Source organism: Brachycentrus maculatus, unplaced genomic scaffold (assembly GCF_059751285.1).
Source record: "Brachycentrus maculatus isolate JH-2025_06_01 unplaced genomic scaffold, ASM5975128v1 h1tg002398l, whole genome shotgun sequence".
In the NCBI taxonomy this organism is placed as follows: Eukaryota; Metazoa; Arthropoda; class Insecta; order Trichoptera; family Brachycentridae; genus Brachycentrus; species Brachycentrus maculatus.
The window spans coordinates 6,835-27,365 of record NW_028282882.1 but is presented as its reverse complement, the minus strand read 5'-3'; the positions used below and the strand labels follow the sequence as shown (position 1 = coordinate 27,365).

General features: G+C 37.4%; 1 protein-coding gene across 1 annotated transcript; it reads right to left on the bottom strand.

Moving 5' to 3' along the window:
• Positions 1-463: 463 nt before the first annotated feature.
• LOC148298185 (translationally-controlled tumor protein-like) lies at positions 464-793 on the bottom strand. Its single transcript, XM_088277059.1, has one exon. The coding sequence runs from the start codon at positions 791-793 to the stop codon at positions 464-466; it is 330 nt and encodes a 109-aa protein (XP_088133185.1).
• Positions 794-20,531: the final 19,738 nt, after the last annotated feature.

Sequence of the window (20,531 nt, the reverse complement as noted above, 5' to 3'; positions counted from 1 at the left end):
TCCCAACCCCAACCCCAACCCCAACCCCAACCCCAACCCCAACCCCAACCCAACCCAACCCAACCCAACCCAACCCCTCAAACTTCGACTTCTGCAAATGATTACCCTCTGGCTACATAACTGTATATAAATCTTTGATTATTATTATTATGATTATTATATATACCATAATGAAAACCCCCGAAGAGCATGAAAATAGACTCCGCAGATTTATCCATATGCACAATTAGTATATCCCTTAAAAATTGATGTACATACATTATCAAAGTTTAATAGACTTGAGGCCATCTAGAATGTAGATAAATGTTGGGGCAAGTTCTTCACCTTTGTAGTATGACATGATGATGATGTTCTCAGTGTCATAATTATTTGGTGTATAGAAACTGAGTTCCTCGAAATTGGCCTTAATCCAAGCGAAAAGCAGTTTGGCTCCACTTTGGAATGGCGCAACTCTGTCTGGCTTCTATGTTTTTAAGTATCCGAGGACCTTTTTCATATAGCCTTTGAAATAATCAACGAAGCCATCAATGTCGAAAGAGGTTTCTTCGTAGTGGAAAGAGTCGATAACATCAATAACTTTAGCAACTTCGCTAGACCCTCCGGCTCCTCCTGCTCCATCATCATCCTCATTTGTTCCTCCAAATGCATTTCCGCATCCGATATCAATATTGTCTTCTCCTTTGACAACCAGTCTAGATTTGACTTCAACAGCAACTCCCTCAAAAACTTCAGTAAAGGGATATGAGTCAGAGATGATTTCAGCCTCGCTAAATGCGTCCATGAAGAGCTTCATTTTCAACAATCAACAATTTGTTTATAATCGAAATTCCAATTTAAATTAATCAACTTCGGCTGATCCGAAAAGCCTATATAATAAGCATACACTTAATCAAAAAATAAATGAAAAATAATATTCCAGTTGACGAGTTTAAAATATAAGGTTATTCATTATGACTCATTATTATTCTTCCTATTCTTATTCTTCGGCCTTCCGCATATACTTATTCGTGGAGGCGCGACCATGGGCTGATTCGAAGTTTTACTGTGTCGAAGTTTCTTCGGAATTCATAGCTTTCTCCGTGGATATTTTCTTCTTTTTGACTTCGTTGGCGGGGTTGATGATCCTATTGGTGACTCTGGGGATCTTTTCGACCTTGTAGGTAGGCTTGATGTTAAACTTGTTTGATATTTTTTTGCTCGAATTTTGATCGTTAGCTCTTTCAAGGAATTATTTGGCCAGTCGGAAGGCGGTTGTCCTTGCTAGTTTTTTCAAGTTATCAACTCTGTTATTCTTGCAGCCGAGCATGGAAGTGTACATGCTGGCTGTGACACTTCCTATCTAGTGGTTCTTGTAGATCAAATCGTATCCTCCGATTAGCTCCTCGTCGCCTGTCAATCTATATCGATATTCGATTACATTCCTTCTAGGTTTATGACAGTCATCGTGTCGTCGATCAGCCCTACTTTGAGCTATTCATCTTCCTTCGTGTTGGCTGTCATCGAGGGGCCTCCATTGACTTCTAGGAGCCAAGATTTGCCTTTGCTGTCGAAAATGAAATCAAAACCATAAAGTTCAAAAGATTGCGGACAGTTGGTGACTAGCTTCTGTACTGCCTTCAGAGACTTGATAATTGCCCGCTGAATATCATAAAATGAGTCATTTGTGCTTTCCACTCCGAATTTCGAGAGCATGTACTTTTTCAACTCCTCCAGGAACCATTTTCCACCAATTTTTTTAACATAATTGGGAGCATTCATATTGATCGCAACGTTGGTGAGATGCTTAACTAGGATAACAGAAATTAATACATAAATTATCAATTTCATTATTGTCATAATGATCATGAGCGAAGCGAGCAAATCCTGCGCGATACAGGTAAATGGTCAAGGGGTTATATGAAGTACATAAGGCATAGATTCTCATGTCGAACTTTCGACCACCTAGCAGCATTGGGTTCATAAGGTATTTTTGGCAGACATACGGCTAGGGAGGGTTGTCTTTATTAAAGGATTTCCATTTCGATATGTCACCGATCTTGTTGAAAATAAAGATCCCCCGGCCTTGGCATTTCGATGTCTAAGAAATAGCACTAAGAACTTACAGGCTTCATTATCCAAAGGCAACGGCCCTCAGACTGTGTTCTCTTGAATTACTCGTGCAGTATAACGTACTAGCTCGGGAGCAAGAACGTTGACGGTAAAAAGTCATACTCGCTACTCTCCTACTTATTATTTTGTTTATCGAGACCCCTTTTGAATTTCTTGAGATTTTTATTGAGCATGTCCTTCCGACAAAGTTCCTCCCAACCCCTGAAATGGTTCACCTTCATGTGCTGAAGCATGCGGTGCTTTTAAAAAACCCAGCCAATTTGTTATTTTTCACACCACATCATGCTCCAGTCGTCGCCGTATGTTTATCGCCAATCTCTGTTGATTAGTCCCTTATAGACACAGTTTTTAAAACTGGTTTTGAATTTGATGTTGCTGGGGTGATTCGGGTAGTGCTATTTTTTAATGTATCTCCTGAAGTATTATGACATTGCTTTTTTCACTATTACTGCCTTATATGATTATATTTTGCATTTTTATTTATATTCATTAACTCAGTCAGCTCTAATCATCAGCTAAGGCATGCGATACTATTATATTCACACACTGACTGGCATATTCTATCGCGAATCGATGTCGTTCAGGAATCATGTGTTTTTTATCCTTTTCATCTTGAGTTATGGCATAAATACAACTAACTAACATAATTTCGAATAATCACTTTCTGAGTGACAACTTGAGCTTTATTTCTTCTAGATTGGCCTGGGCTTGCCTCTATGGGGTTTAAACATGAATATCACGAACGATCAGTCTTAAGTTCTTGTACTAGATCCCTATCACGAACTAGTTATAGAGGCAGCTATCGATAAGTTCTTGCAATTTTTATGCGTCAAGTTCGCTAATTTCTGCCGCAGTTTTATCGTCTACTTTATCAAAATTGTACTCAGCACCTTTTTCGCGAAGTAATCAAAGAAAACACAAGATGCTGTGCCTGAAAAATCCGTCAATTCAGCAGAGCAATTGAACTTATAAATATAATCCCTGAGCCCACATCCCGAACAGTCTGCAGCGAACCTCTCGGCTTTTATCTTACAGTGAGTGCAAGATTTATAGATGATTTTATCGTCCTGCAAGTGAGTGAGGAAGAATCTGAACTTCCTGACTTTATGATTTTCGGGGTAGTTCTTGTAGAATTCATCTAGTTCTTTTAAATTCCTGGGATCGTCTTCGGGTTCGCAATCTGGGAGCAAACCTTTAAATTGCTCTTTCAAGGGATCGTTTTCATCGAGTCGAATAAAGTTCGACTCTAAAATATAATCTAGAAACATGTTCTTTTTCTTTTTAATGTCCTCAAAAATAACTGGCTCTTTCTTGCGAAGCTTCAGTGATCTGAGCGCTTCCATCTGTTCTGCCCAAAAGCTAATCTTCACTGACTTTATATTGTTCTTTATCACGATTCTGATCACTTCCCTGGCCTACTTCGAATTGCTGGCGGGGTATCGGGTAGGCTCTTCAATTTACTCGATTATGCCGATGACATCAACGTTATCGCTGTCTCCTGCATTGCTATTATGCTCCCAGTTGTAAAACTCCTGCGGATACTCATTTGATTTCGTTTCAGAGGGAGCTTCACAAATGGTCCCTTCCTTTTATTTGAGCTTTAGCTGTGCGTACTGCATTTTCTCGTTTTTATACAAATCGTACCCTTTGATTCGATAGCACTTTCCTTTTTTGAGTTACTTTGCCTATTTCCATGCTGCTCTGCCTATGACGTTGATCCGGAGCATTTATCTTTCTTTATTAACTAAGCCCAAAACGAGCACGTTAATGATTCCATCTTTTGTCTCCTTGGATGCGAGTTTGGAGCGAATTAACCTACCAATGAAGAAACCCTGCTTCCCTTTCATAATTTATTAAGGAGTGAGAGGAGTTTCAGCTTTGATCCGCTCTTCCTACTCAGCATAGTAGTCCCGGACTCTGGCTTCCATAATCTCTTAATTGGTCATAGGCCTTAAGTTCTCAGTGTCATCCTCAATCTTGATGATGTCAATAGTCTTTTTTTTACTAGGCTTTGACAGAACTTATATGGGCACAACGGCTTTATCTTAATCTTGCTTATTTCCCTCTTTTTTATCGAAATGATCTCTTTGAAAATGAGGCTTCAATTTGTGATCTTGGGTATCCCGACCGTTTGCCAATGTCGGAATGCAGGTGAGATTGTCCTCATTATATTGATGCTTTATGTTTTTATTCAGAGCAGCCAAACCATCTTTATCACCATTTTTCCACGCCACTGATAAATTGTGGTACAATTGTGCAACTTCGCGGGGCAGTCCAATCCTCTTCGAATGATGTGCAGCCAGTTATATTTTCCGAACCATTATCTTTAACCTGCATATTTTGGTGGCATCTATTTTGCTAAAGTATTCAGTTAATTTGATGATATCGAATTTGCGAAAGATTTTACTCGACCCATTTTACAGGCTGATAATCCCGTTATCTTGGATGAAGTACGGACCAATTAGTGAGCAGTCAATAAATGTCTCGCTATCTGAGAGTCGGACTCTGAGTAAAAAATTTATGATACATAAGTTCAGATGTTGTTCCTGTAGTCCCTTCCTCAAAACCAAGGATTTGAAGGGCTGGACTACAGCTGCTCACCGCGTGCTCAGATTTGTAGAGCTCTGTAATAAAACGAGAGCTGATCTGTTAGTGTGCTTCTTAAAGTTCTTTCAGGCTCATTTCTTAATATTCTGATTATACAATTGGCGGTATTTGTACTCACTGGCCTGAGACAACACAAAGAGAAGCCAAAAAATAAACAGAAATTAATAACACAAGAAACAAAACACTCACAATTGAAAGCCAGCACAATGGCTAACTATATGCACAAATTATTCAATTTTCCTATCCCATTAAAATCCTTGAAAAATCACAGAAACCTGAAGTCTTATCAAAGAAGAGCGTTCATCGAACTTTCTTAAATATCATGTTCTTTACTCTTTTATCTCATCAAGATCATTGACAATCGAGGCACAGTTAAAACTGCCAAGATCTTTATAATGCTCTGTTTCAATGCGCGTTTCAGTATAATGGCTCTGTCAATGATATGATGATCTAAAGATAGAACATCCATATAATTATTCGATTATTCTCTCAATAGAATTGATGAACCCACTTTTAGAACCAAAGAAAGCGAGGTCGAAAAATCATCGAAGAAGTTAAACCGAAGGGTCTTTATCTGAAACTGGTCACTAATTCATGCTGAGTCGGAACTAGCTGGGAAAATATACGCCCAAAAATGTCCATTTATCCGATCAGTGCTCATTCCAGAAAGTAAACCCTCTTTCCATTCTGAAAAAAGCATAATCTTCAAAAAGAACATCGATAAAACTGGGAGACCAAGGTGCCGGAGACAACAGAGGCGGCTTGTTGCGATTCAACACTGATTTTTGTTATAATTATATCCAAGCCAATTGCAAATAAAACCAGTCGAATCGAAAGCTAAAGAGACTAAAAATATCGACGAATAATTCATCAGGATGCCATAGTCCTCATCCCAAAAATAAAACTTCAAGGATTATAACAAGCCAGTGCAAATATAATTATGAAGAGCGCTCTCAAACGAATCTTTCTCAAATTAAATAAAAAAGGGCAAAATACAAATATCGTCAAAATTAACAATTTTACGGAACCGCAGCGGATATTTAAAGCAGGAAAGATAATACTTATTCCAGAGTAAATTTAGAAAGAACGGTCAAGAAGGTAGAAATTTAGAAGTAGAAGCCAAGTGTAAATGAATCATATAACAGTCAAGTGCAACTTGAGACATTTAGATAAGTGGCAATTGATGAAAAGTTACAGCCTGCTACCAATCAAAATACAAGCCGGATTAAAACTACAGCGGGTAGTACGTACAAGTTTGAAGAATACCATTCGAACATTCATAGTATAATTTAAAAGCATTCGCAAAAAGATGCAAAGACAGAAATTAGTAAGAGAATGAGCACGAATCTGACAAATTTTATACAATTTTAATGTCCTGAAGTGAATTCTTGGAAAGCAGAATTATCCATAATTTGCAAATGTCTTCATGAGCTCGGAGAGGGGAACTTATAGAAAAAATTAAATAAAATAATCGAGAGATATTTTATCGTGAAGAAAAAAGACTGCATTAACATTTTCATGTAAAAATTCTCAAAATTTAAATTGCATTCTGAAGCAGAATACCAGGCTATAAAGAATCCTAATAGACTTCTGAACAACATCATAGGGAACTTAATGAAGAGTGATTCGAATTTCCTAAGGAACAAACTTCAAGATTAAAAAACCATATTCTTCATGAACTTTGAAATAAATGAGTATCGAAGTTTTTTAGAGGAAAAGATAGCCTATAAGACTACCTTATAGTTGCAGCAGATCCAGGAGAAAGTACGTATGCACGTTGATTCAAGTGCTCAAATGAAGCAGTATGCGAGAGGGCTTTTCAACTCTTATCAGAGCAATGAAATATTTTCGTTCTACACTGATCTTTAAAAAATAGAGGAAAGCTATGGTAAACTCAACTTCTTGTCAATTAAGAATCGGAAGAAGTTTCAGGTCATTGCAGACAGTGAAAACCACATCAAAGAATGTCTTCAATGAGTGATATAAATAGGAACTTTATGTTCAAATGAGTACAAAATTGGACTTTTTTATTATTATTCAACAATATAAGTTTTGCAAACATTGATTGGCAGTTACATATAGCATTTTATAAATTTATAATTTAGTGAATTTACATTTTTCAGCTGTTTTAATAGATAGCACTTCAGCTGATCAGCAATTGAGTTTTATTGCCTTGTTCTTCATAAAAAGCTAATGATGTTATACATGGCTAGAGTAGTGGAAATTCGATTGCGTTGATTGAAATTATATTTGATTTTGGGCATTGATTGGTATGAAGGTGGAGTGTTGCATTCCATGAAAATATAGATAGATGAACGTATTTATATTCTCTCAGGAAATCAGTGATTTGGCATCTACAGTTAAGGATACTCCATTGAGGGAATATTCATCAGGCAAGATGCGTGCGTGTTCATGAATTTGGCTGTATTCTAATGCAGTTGAGACTTGTATATAGGGTCATCAAAATATCATCGCACTATTATGGGTCTATCACAAACTAATTAAATAAGCTGTTATTCTCACTCAACATTCTATATCAATATAATAATGAGGCAACTGGTAGTGTTCACCAGGGCGATATATTCTCACTCATCTTCCTGCGTTTCAGAAAGTTTGATGGCTACATCGGTTATTTTTTGGGCAGAATAGTCCGATATTTGTGGCCACGGGTTCTACTTTTTTGCAGCTAAAAGTAGTCGTTTATCTTCTTTGGCTGCACGAAAAGTTCATTGATGTTCTCTGGGTTCTTTTTCTTTGATTTGGATTTGTTTGAGTGCTTGATTAGGTTCGATCTCTTCATTTTGATGTTGCTGGTGCAGTTGAAATTGGCGTAGAGTGTCTCAGGAGGATCTTCGCTGATATTGGAGTTTAATGGGTTTCGGGACTATCGAGCACTTACTATTCTCCTCTTTCTGAGTGTCTCGGGTGTTTGCATATTAATGCTCCTTTGGTTTTCCCACAAGGTCTTATTTTCTCTGAAGGGTCTGTTTTCCTGATGCGTATTACTTTTCGCATACAAACTTTCTCCTTGATTAAATAAATTGGCTGTTGAAAGTTATACTTTCTTTCTTTTATAATAACCTTCATCAACTCTCGACGATGCATCAAAATCTCCCCTGATAATGTTGAGATACTCAGTTAAGTTCTGAGGGCGAATGATACGGAGAGAGGACTGTTATGTGGAGATGTTTTTACTGGCTATTAACGGATTGGCTCTCTTTATTTTTGTATGAATGTAGGCTTTCGGTTGCATTTCTTATGTCTAGATGCCGCAAGATGCGATCGTGAAGCAATCTTTTCGGGTTGTGGCAATATTGGGATTATTGGTGAGAGAAGGCATTGATGGCTTTTTCGATAGATGCATGAATATGCTATTGTTGGCTTGATTTTGAGCTTTACAAGTATAGAATCAGAGTTCACATTAATCCAGATTTTGAATAACAGAAGATTCTCACAGAAATAAATTTATTTCTTACAACGTCAGATAGCAGAAAGATAACGAATTTTTAAAGCAGTTCTAGGAAGTATTCTGGATCAAATTGCTCGGACTTTGGCTTCAGACTATTCTGAAATATATCATTTCATGATCGTTGCTACTTTAGTATATTTTTCGGAATCTTTTAAGAAGTTTATTCCAAAATTTACGCTTTCTTCCTGAATCATTCTTTTCATAGTTTAATTATTTGTTTCTCAGATCAAATGCACCAAATTTAGTTTAATTGACATGCCCTCTGAGCATGTTGTAGTTTGCTATATAATTTTTCTGGATACAGATAGAACCAGCCTCAGGCTAAACTTTATTAATAATATCTCTATCATCAAACATCAAAGAAATAATTACATTTTGTACCTTTTTAATTAGTTCATCATTTTAAGATATGCAAAAATAGCAGGAACCAATTAAAATCAAAACTATTCCAACTCTACCGTTTTAAGGGCAGCTGCCTGGCACTTCAGGACTGAGGAATAAGGTGGCATAGTTTTAAAGACCCCATTACACCGAAAACTTCATTCAAGCATTTTTTAAAGCCCTGAAAAAAGATGCTCTCTCGCGTATTAATTTTCGATTACTTAGCCACGAATACTCTGCTGGTCGGTGGGGATGGTCGATACTACTCGAAACAGGCAATTTAAATTATCCTGAAAGCAGCGTGCGCAAACGGGGTCGATGAAGTGCATGTTGCCAAAAATGGGTTAATGTCCACTCCAGCTTGTTCGGCTTATATAAGGGCTCTCAATAAGCAATTTGGTAATTGCCTTGGAGGAGTTCTCTTAACTGCAAGCCATAATCCAGGAGGACCTAAAGAAGATTTCGGTATTAAATTCAACTCTCGCAATGGAGGCCCGGCTCAAACTTAATTCACCAATTGCGTCTATGCCTAAACACTAAGGATAAAAAGTTACCAGCAGGCAGATTATCATTTCCTGAAACAAATCGACCTTTCAAAAGTCGGCGAATATCGATATGAAAATGTACAAAGAGTCGACAAACCGGTTTTCACCGTCAAAGTTGTCGAAAATGTCGAGTTTTATGTCTAACTCATGAAGCATGAGTTTGATTTCGAGGCCATACAGAGACTATTTGCTCGTTCAGATTTTAAGCTGGTCTTTGATGGAATGTATGGAGTTGCAGGCCCCTATGCGAAGGCTCTTTTTGAAAAATAATTTCAAGGAAATATCCAGCTGCTAAATTGCGAGAGCGAGGAAGATTTCCATGGGTTGCATCCAGATCCAAATTTGAAGTGGGCGAAGCAGTTAGTCTAAATGCTGGGAGTTGGAAGCAAAAAGGATTCATAATACGACTTTGGCGCCGCTTGTGATGGAGATGCTGATCGAAATATGATCTTGGGCAAAAACTTTTTTGTGACTCCCTCTGACTCTTTGGCCATCTTAACTGCGCATTCCGACCTCATCCTGAAGTAAAAATTAAAGGGTGTGGCGAGAAGTATGCCAACATCAGGCGCAGTTGATAAAGTTGCAGAAAAGCTTGGAGTTAAACTTTACGAAACACCAACGGGATGGAAGTTCTTCGGCAACCTTATGGAGGAAGGAATGATTTCCTTGTGTGGAGAAGAGTCGTTCGGGACCGGATCGTTTCATGTAAGATAGAAGGATGGGCTTTGGACCATTTTAGCCTGGCTGCAGCTTATTGCAAAAGTTAACAAAGATACAAAGATCGGAGAGCTAAAGGGAGTTCAGAAAATTAACCAAGAATTTTGGGAACAATACGGCAGAAATTACTACCAGAGGTACGACTTCGATTGCTCGAAGGCAGTTTCTAAATAAATCTGGACTAACCTCGAAGCCCAACTGTCAAACCAAGAGCTGCTAGGCCAAATCAAGGGCAAGAACTTCGAGTATCATGACCCCGTCGACGAGTCAGTTTCTAAAAATCAGGGGATCATCTTCTCGTACGAAGACGGCAGCAGAGTTATTTTTAGAATAAGTGGCACTAGCACGGATCTAGCAACCTTGCGCATATACTTTGAGAAATACAATGCAACACGTTTCGATCTCACATTGGAAGAAGCATTAAAGTAAGTTGTCGAATTTGGTTTGAAAGTGAGCAGGGTCAAATAGTACACCCACAAGTAAAATCCTGATGTGGTTACGTGATTCAGTCTCATAAAAATCTTATCGCAATATCCTATTGTTGTTGCATCTTATATCAAAAGTATTCATTTAATCTCAGGCTCGTACTATCTATGTTGAGACTATGCAGGTATGTCTGTCTACTCTAGCTACATACGAGAAGTAAGTGAGTTTAATATTCAGGAAAAAATTATAGTTTTTAGTAGCTAACTGAGATTAGATACATTTTTTGCCAATAAGTAACTCATCCAATTTAGTGGTATTTGCGAACATGAATTGTTGAGTGGAAGCATGACTTGAATTATCTTATTTCTGTTGAGATGAACTTTGCGAACAATATTTTCATTACTCAGTATGCAAACGTAGATTTTTCCTTCATAGTTTCGGAAAAACTTCTCTCATCGCTTCTCTGATCGTATAGTATTTTTGTAAGATCTGAATGTCCATATTATTTAAAACGCGCAAGTCTCTCATAGATTTATGACTATCGAACTATTTTTAATATTTTCTATTCAGTTGTTCCAAGAACTATAAATCGCAATTAGTAAATTCCACAAGTAATTTTGAATATGATCATACAAGATCTTATTTATTATACAATGAAAATAGAATAAAGCGATAAAGTATGCTGTTAATCAAGAATTTATAAACCTGGGGTTGGGGTTGGGGTTGGGGTTGGGTTGGGGTTGGGGTTGGGGTTGGGGTTGGGTTGGGGTTGGGGTTGGGGTTGGGATTGATTGATGTGTGAGCGTATTCTTCTGCTTACGCTTATGACTATGTTTATCTGTCCTCTTTTAGGATCTGCTTGAAAGTTGAACCTCTCTTCTGATCTATTTCTCCTACAGTTTCGCTTTATTGAAAGGTAGGTCTTGATATTAAAGCTTTTACTCACACTCGGGCTTTTGGTTTAAGTCGTTATTCAACTACTATTTGCGCTGGTTCATCAATTGCTGCTCACTTCTTCTGGGCTTTATTATTTCCTTAATGTTTCCGCACTTTTCACACGTATACTCATGCGAAACCTTTGCGAAATACTGCCTAACTTCACTGTTTGCGTCGACGTAGCCATGTCCGATCACTTTCTAGTTGAATAGACTTATCACAGCTTCGAGCATCGTGCGTATGGTCCATGCTGAGTTCCACTACTCTGTGTGATATTGTGTAATAGTGAGGCATATTTTGGTATTCACCTCGAAGCGCCCATTCTTATTGAAGAATACGATATCTGGGGGCTTGAAGGGATACTCGAAAGGCAGTAAAATTTGACCATGGTATAGACCTTCATGGAAATCCGTGTTTTCTGGGCCTCGAAAGGTGAAATGCCAAGTGTAGAGGTCTGTTTCCAAAGGAGCAGCATGGAGATAGTCCAAATTTTATTTAATCAGATTCTTATGTTCTTGCATGATGCGCACTCTGCCGATGTTCTTGCTCGCCATCTCCTAATCAATATTATTTATAATTCCCTATCTTATCTCAGAAACATCAAATCTAATGGGTGATAAAAAATAAAAAAATGACGAAATGTGTGATATAGCAATCAAAAGGCCTATTCCAATGGGCCAGTCTTAGCTTTTCCCTCGGCTTTGCATTTCGCCCTTTTGTTTTCGCAGCTCTCGAGGTAGCATTACTTTAGTTTCAGATTATCCTGCCGTTTTTTTTCAATTCTTACGTTCAATTATTTTTACAAAGCATTGCAGGCCGAAGTTCTGCGGGTAAAATGGTCCAGAAATTATTTTTGGCTGCTGATGGATTTTCTTTGACAATTACTCAAATGCTGCTCGAGAAGATATTGCCTGCCTGTCAATTCCATAAATTTGTCATGAGTTCCACAATTCTGATCTCCAAACCAGTAATCGTTTCGCACTATTGCATAAAGAGTGAGAGCGACTGTAAGAAGGATGCATAAATAGAGAACGGATTTATTCGTTGATTCAGCCATTATTTTAATATCAAAATTATTAGCTGTTTAATTTTTAAAGCCCTTTGAAATAAAGGTGCTGAAATAATCAAAAATTACATGATTAAAACTATATGTATGATATAAACAGCATACATGATGAACATGAACTTAGTTTTGCAACACTGCCATTCCCAACCTTTCATTGATCTATTTATACAATCATTGGTAATTTTAGTCTCGCATCTTTTCATTTGTCATCATAGAATTATGAAAATTGAATAAAGTTTGGATTGTCATAGACATTATTTATATAGATATAATATCAATGGCGTCAAAAAACTAAAAGTTATTGCTCAGATAAAAAGATTATTAACTCTTAGCTTTTAAGAGGAAAAAGTAGTTTCAAATATCTCTGAATGATCCGCTCATAAATCCTTTGAAGACTAAAAAGAAAAAGAAAGGGCCCATTGGATTTACCAAATAGGCCACTCTTAAAAATGATCCCTTAGCTAAAATGTCTAAATTATCGAAAGCGCCACTGCTACCGACACCCAGCACTCAAAAAGAGGAGTCAGGAAATAAAATCGTTAGTCCTGAGGAAGATCTCAGACCTAAAGGAACTCCATGGGCGACAATTTTGCAAAACTTATTAAAGGTTTATGACTATAAGTTTGAGCAATTCGAACCTCAATTCGCAAATGTACATAGAGCAATCAATTAGGTGTTTGGAAGTCAGGGAAAAAAGGTTTAAGATGAATTACGTGCGAAAATTGGCACACGCAATTCTACTCAAAAGGAAGGTTCCCAGCTGTCCTCCAAATTATTCAAGAAAAATGAGTCCTAGAAAATAATGTAAAAGCCATAGTAAACCAAATAGACCGTACGCATTATTTTTAACTGAGATAAAATTATCTATCAGCACATACTTAAAGATTCTTACAGAAATGAAGTAAGAACTGAGGATAAAATGGCACAAGCAGGAAAAAGTCGCGAGCTTACAAGTAACCATACAGTCATGCAAGCTGTTGCACGACACGACGAGCGCAGTAACAGATTTTATAACATAGAAATTTCATGCAATAAAGTTTGCATATGTAATGGAAATCGTCGAAGAATTCGGAATATGCGTTTTTGAGAGAATCAAAAAACTAAGTTTCCCAAACCTCTCAGACGAAAGAATCCAAAACATGAGTATCAAAGATCTGTAAGGAGCCAACGTGATGGAAACTGCGCAGGAAGTATGTAAAAATTGGATCAACAAAATATCGTCGATTCGTGAGCTGATTCCTCGTATGTTGGTCGAAACTACACTCTTAAGATTATATTTCTTCATAGACAATGGTGAGAATGCCAAAAAGGTCCTCTATCGCTTGGCTAAGTCGAACCGCAACTTCGGATAATATATAAACGTACTGAATACTTGTAACTTAGAGCATATTTTTCAGCCTTTTCTTAATCCGAATCGGCAAGGAAGTTCTCCCGCAAGAAAAAGATTATATTTTAGATATTCTGGATGATGTGTTCTTTTACATAAAGCAGGGAAGGACAAAGTTCGGTAGGGAGGACATTACCTACGATTAATTCTTCATAATCCTGTAGCCGTTTTTCATTTGCAGCTTTGAAAGTCTGTCGGAAAGCCTCTAGAAGGATAAATTTAAGAGATTCTGCCAAATCTTACCTCAGAACCCTCACCCGATCATCCTGAAGAATTTCATCCTCAGCTTCAGTCCAACCTTGCTCACAACCTACTCGGTCGACATCGTCAAAATTTTACAAAAAATGTACAAGGAACACAAGTTTATAATTTATCGCATTTTGCTGGACCGACTTTCCACTGTGGTGTTTCCCCAAAGCGGCGAATTCATTATCATGGTTTGGACTGACCTGAGTGAAATAAGCGACTTAGAAATGCTATTGGAGCTGCTTCGACCATTCTCTGAGATTATATTCAGGAACTTGTCGAGATACGAGAAGAATCGGTTTTACTCACTTATCCTAGAGGCATTTAACAACTTGTTCTATAATTTCCGGTCGATCAACAAACAGATATTCGACTCTTTTCAGAAGTTTCTCACTGCCATTCTCCAGCGCACCGACGACATCAAAGACATTCTGACATTGGAGCCCTTCTTGCAGATCATTTGCTACTTTCCCATCAAAAATAAACGATAAATCAGCCAAGAAATATGCAAGACGTTCCTATCCCGCAAGGAAATGATTACTGACTCTGTCATTGTTCACATTCTTCTGAGCCTCATGAAAAATATGCAGGGAATGCATATAAAATAGCTTACCTTGTAATGCTTATCCTACATTGATTTCGGGCATGACTTCGATCAGCATTTGAATTTCCTGGCGGAGATGAGGGCTACTTTTGGATATATGCCAGACCTCACATAAGCTCTGATTTATAAAGCTGTGAGCCTAACTTTTCTGATCCGAAGACAATCGAAAGGCAAAATGACGAAAAAGATAATATCTTTTCTGCAAGCAGCCATAGCCTTTTGCTATATAACCGTACCCGTCATTGAGAATGCACAGATTAAGCTGAAAATGTATTTATACTTAAGCGAAGTGGCCTTAGCCCATAACTTAATTTCTCAGTCGACTTCCCTTATTAAGACATGCATTACTCAGCTTTCCTAGGTGAGCTCAGAGTCAGACTTATAAGTGTATAAAATCTTCCATCGAATCATCTCCTTTTTGATTGTAATACCTGATGACCCTGAAAACGATTTTCTGTTTCTGTTTAATGGGCTCTACCAAGCCTTCGCAATATCGAAGTTCAAGTCGAATTTGGAGCATATTATCAGGTTTCAGTTTTACATTCAGTGTGCTGTATACATCAGCTGCCAGGCTCAGTAGAAGCTGCCCTTTCATATTGAAGGGGTCACCTCTAATGATGGCTTGTTCAAATCGAAATAGTTTCGGCTTGCTCTGATTGAAAGAATTCACCTCATATTTGCAGATATGTAGAAGATTATTAAATAGGTCGCGATTGCAGAAGGGCCTGAAGTTGATTCACACGTCTTCATTAATCTGATTGCATCGATACTCACATTGACGACTGTCTTTGAAACAACCCCCAGGTTGAATGCATTGATTAAAGAAATCATGAAGATAGTGCAAAAGCTGAAGGACAAACTCTTTCGCGATACTCGCAATCAAAAGAAGTGGGCAGCTGCTGTTGAAGGACTCCAAGGAAGGCTAACAGAGTGTAATATCAATACCTCTATCGTATGATATTTCAGTCGCGACATATAGATTCGCACGAATATATAAAATATCTATTTATCCTGGAACTATAAATGTTCAAGTTGTTATAATAACATTAATTGAAAGCAATGTAGGCTCAGCACAGCTGCATAATTCATAACAAAATGCCAATTAAGTGTGTGTGCTTGACAAACGACTGCGATTAGAGCAAACTACTTTGCCAGCTCTGCATATAGGAACACGTGAAAAACCATAGTTTTATCCAATTCGACTAATTCACAGACAAATATCGGATTCATATGAAAATATGTCAATAGAATTACTAACACGTGAAAAATGTAACTATTTTTTTAGTCAAGACTTTCGATAAGGTAAAATAAGCTTTCAGGATATGCATTAAGAGAGCGGAAGAGAGATCAATATCTAAAGTAAACTCATTATCTTTCTCTTTGATAGGCCTGGACTTAGCCAACCTCGAGATTCAGCAATTGTATGGAATCACCGAGTCATTCTTGCATAACAAAGATTTTGTTAGCGTGCTCGAGCAAAACGGGATTAAAAAGTTCGAGATTAATTCCAAGGGGATTCTTTAGTAAATATAAATAGAAGCCTAAAATCTACAGAGTTAAATAATGGTGAGTATCAATAAGTTTGCAAGCAAACTGGCCTAATTTGGATCGTTTCCTATGCAAGCTTAGACATATGAACCCTTCACCTTTTCGGAATAATACAAGTCAAATGTTTTAGATATCTCCGCTCGTAAAGTCCGAATTAGGCGCGTAGCTCAAATAAAAGATGGGCTCACGGCCTATGGAATTGCAAATAGACCTCTTAGCCTTCAAAATTAGGACTCAATCACTTTCAAGATCATAAATCAGAAATTTCCCTACATGTATTTCGGAGTATGCGATCGCACTTCGTTTAAGCGTTTAAATTTTGAAGGGAAAGTTTACGAGAAAGGCAAAAGAATGTATGCGATTAGGCAGAACTAAGTACTAAATAGTAAAGCTATTACTCTTCATAATTCTTTACAGAAGTTTTCATTCACTCCAATGGTCGGCTGGGATGTCATGATGGGAGATATACTAAAGCTGCACCTTCAGCCGGGTGAAAACAAAGTCCCAAGCCTCGTCTTTACAAAAAACAAGGTCTAGCAATTTGTTCTACCCCTTGACGGAGAAACTAAACAATTTTACCCATTCATTGGCATGAAGTTTTATGGTGATGAAATCGCGATCATAACAAAAGACGAATCATATAAATTTGACACATTCTTAGAAAGTGTAATCAGTGTTCCGAAGTATGCACAGAAGAAATCAAATATTTTTAGCTTTTTATGAATGGAATTAAATTGTGGCATATCTATCTTATGAGTGGATTAAATTTATAACCTATTCATTTTTAAATTTACATGAAAAAAAGTAAATTAATTCTTTTTATGTTGCGAGAGCCGCCCTGGATATAATCCAATAAAATATCAATGTTAGATAGTGTAAATAGTGCAAATGACTCCGAGTCCTCAGGTACATTTTATTACAGTATGCAGACGAGGAACAATCTGTGATCCAATCTTTGAAGCAGTCATTCGATTCTGTGCAGAGCAAAGTTATTGCTCAATACAAATAGAGAATCAGTATCCTTGAAAACTAAATATAAAACTACAAGAAGGAGGAAAATAACTTAATTAAATAAAACAATGCTTCACAAAAAGCGTTCCAAGGTCTGTAGGAGAGACTCCAATTGCAAGAAAAATAAAGCTTGAAACAAATCGATCAGCTGAAACAAGAATTCTGTGAGTAGAAATAAAGGCTATAAGCGAAGGCCATAAAATAGGATGCAACTTTAACGAAAGATATTGACATTCTCTAAATAACTGATTCTGAGGCTTATTGTTCAGAAAATAGCAACAACCTTGATGCTATTAATATTGAGATTTATAAATCTGAAATCAAAAGCTTAAAAGAAAAGAACCAAGAACTTGAGGAGTCTTTAAGCTTCCTCAGAAACTAAAAACAAAAAGACTAAGAAGGATCACTCGAAGCCAGCATATAAAAATTGTATGCCGAAATAGAAGCCGACTCTTTTAGTTTGAGTGAGTTTGCGAATTAGCATTAAGGCAAAATCATAAGTCTAATTAAAATGAATACTTCTAAAATTGCAAAACGTGCAAATGATCTTTATACTCAATTAAAGAATTAGTCAAATGCAATCATGGAAGAGTTACGGAAAATCAAAGAGGAAAAATTGAAGGTCGAATCTTAATTGTAATCTTCCGAGAGCGACAACAAGAGTAAAATACAGAAAGCGATCATAAAATAAAAAGCCAATTTCATATAAGAATTAAAGAAAATGAAGAATCGCGCATAATCCTTAAACCAGCAAACACATTAAAACTCCGAGATGAGTTAATTGTAGCCTTCTTAATCTGCAACAGAGTATGATGAAATTCGATATGTGCTACAACTGATAAAATAAAAACAGACATTAAAGAAATAAAATGAAACGATCCAAAGCAAATTATAATCTCTTCAAGCCTAAAACTAATCTGTTACTGCTCAATACAAAAAAAGAATCAATATCCTTGAAAACTAAATATTAAACTACAAAAAGGAGGAAAATAACTTGATTCAATAAAACAATGCTTCACAAAAAGCATTCGAAGATCTGTAGAAGAGACTCCAATTACAAGAAAAATAAAGCTAGAAACAAATCGATCAGCTGAAGCAAGAAGTGTGTGAGCGCAAATTAAAATCTCTCCAAGCCTAAAACTAATCTGTTGCTGTGTTGAACATAGAAAATATCATGCAGCTCGTGGAACTCTATCTATCATCGATCTAAAATCTAAAGGAAAAAACAAGAAGAAAAAATGTAATTCTTGCGAAGACTGGGATGATCCAAATATGATAGAGATATGATTTGAGATTAGGTTCAATATATTTAATATTGAGTGTGCTTATATAGAGTATTGTTTAATATGTGGAGAATTGACAGCTATGGATGTATGCATTTAATTTAAAGCTGCATACGTAGGGAATAAAATGACATCGATTGATCTTTCTGACAGTATCGAGTTTGGTCACAGCGGCATTGTACACTTTGGAATTAATGTTAGAACGATTATAAGTATTCACAAAATGGGGATTCTTTGGCAACTGCTGATTCAGACGGATTTGTTTATATCTATCAAAGGGGTAAAAACCAGAAATTTGACAAAACCTCGTACTTCAAAGCGTAGTGATCGACTTAATTAGTGATGAGGCCTCAGTGCTCAGTATTGCTTGGGCTGATCCGAAATATGGCCGGATCTTAGGAGTGGGCACTTTTGGAAATAAAGTGCTCATTTTCCAGGAGCAAACTCAAGGATGGAAATAAATTGCCCACAACGAAATCCATTAGGCCTCTGTAAATTGCGTGGAATGGGCCTCGCTTGGATTGAAACTCTATGCTGGAAGTAGCGATGGAAAAGTGTCGATCATCGAGCTATTGCACAAAAACTGGAAGGTGAGCCATTTTTCGACTGGGCAATCTCCCATCGTTTCACTCGCTTTACAGCCGTGCCCAATGGGAGAGATAATTGCTGCCGAAAGCAATGATGTGTTCTACCCGAGAGTGGCCATTGCGCGGAAGGACACAAAAATCCAAGTGTTTGCCCACAGCAGTGAATCATTTTATCTGGATTCCAATGAGGAGAATGCTGGCTTTGATCGAGAACCCAAAGACCGGAACAATTCTGGCTATTGTCTGATTAGAGAATTTACTGCACAAAAGTAATCCTTGAAGAGTCTTTTATGGAGGCCGGGATGGGGTCGAATAAATGACAACTTAAGTGAAATCAAGTTGGTGTATTCATCAGAGGTAAATACGATATGATTTAGGAAGGACAGGTGAAATGCTTAGATTTAGGAGTCGATACATAGAAAGTCCATGTGATCATGCAAGGAGACCATTCTGTTTCTAGACTCTCTCAGTCATTAACTGGCAACTTGATTGCAGCATCAGTCGTTTATAAGAACTCCCAAGCGACATTGGTGTTCGAAGAGAAAGATAATGGTAGTTGGATCGCAGTAAAGAATGGTAAAATTTGATGTGATTTACTAAAATTATCTGAATCCATAATTATTAAATGCAGATCAAAACACAGAATATGTATCGACGTAGACATTTGAGCCCACTTTTAGCACAGGCTTTCTTATAGAATAATCTCTAATGTCTAAAGATCCGACTTTTGGGCTGACTTCTTCACGATTGTTCCTGACTCTTGATGACACTCTGCTGTCGCTGGTGTTTGATCCATAGTCATTATGATCGTAAAAGCCACCTAGATTTGATCGATTAAAATAGAGAGATTCCATTCTGGCATTTTTGACTTTCATATAAGAGTCTTTCTTTCGATTGAATACATCAATGTTTAGATCTCCTTGTTTCCGGTTTTCAAGCAAGTCTATAGTGTTGTGAATTCGCGGCATCCCTGTGGCTCGTCTGAAGCTATCTTAGGTTGATTTCCACAGGCCTTGACCATCGTCACTTGCTTTCCTAAGTATGAGGATTCTTACCTCGAATGCATCAGTAGCTATTTCCGCGAATTTACTGCATCGTCGATTACTCTCATAGGATGGAGTGAATACTTGATGCGATTCTCAGGATTGGCCCAATCCAACGATTTTTATTTATGAATTGAGGCTACTTTTTCTCTGGGTTTTGCTGCAATCTCTCTGTTTATCTAGGCTAATCAATGGGTTACTCTTCTGGGGAAGATGTGCCCTGTTTCCCTGCGAGAGCTCATATAATAAAATTAAATTAAGTAGCGATCGATGTGATAAAATAGGATGACAAGTTGTGAAGAATAAATATAATTTCATTCGCCTTTGGACGTATTTTTTTTAAGCATTGACTCGTAAAACATCGATTGTTCAATTAGATGCCAGTATCCTATGTCGGACTCTCCTAAAACTCCCAGAATCTCGGCTTTGTTTCCTCCTCTCTCGATGATTTGGCAAGCGCGCACATAGCGATGCATGCCGAGAGCATTTTCACAGGTATTCTTGAGGAGTTGGAGCTGGTTGTAGATTTTCAAGTGGGTCTTAGATGTGGTGAATGAACCTAACTA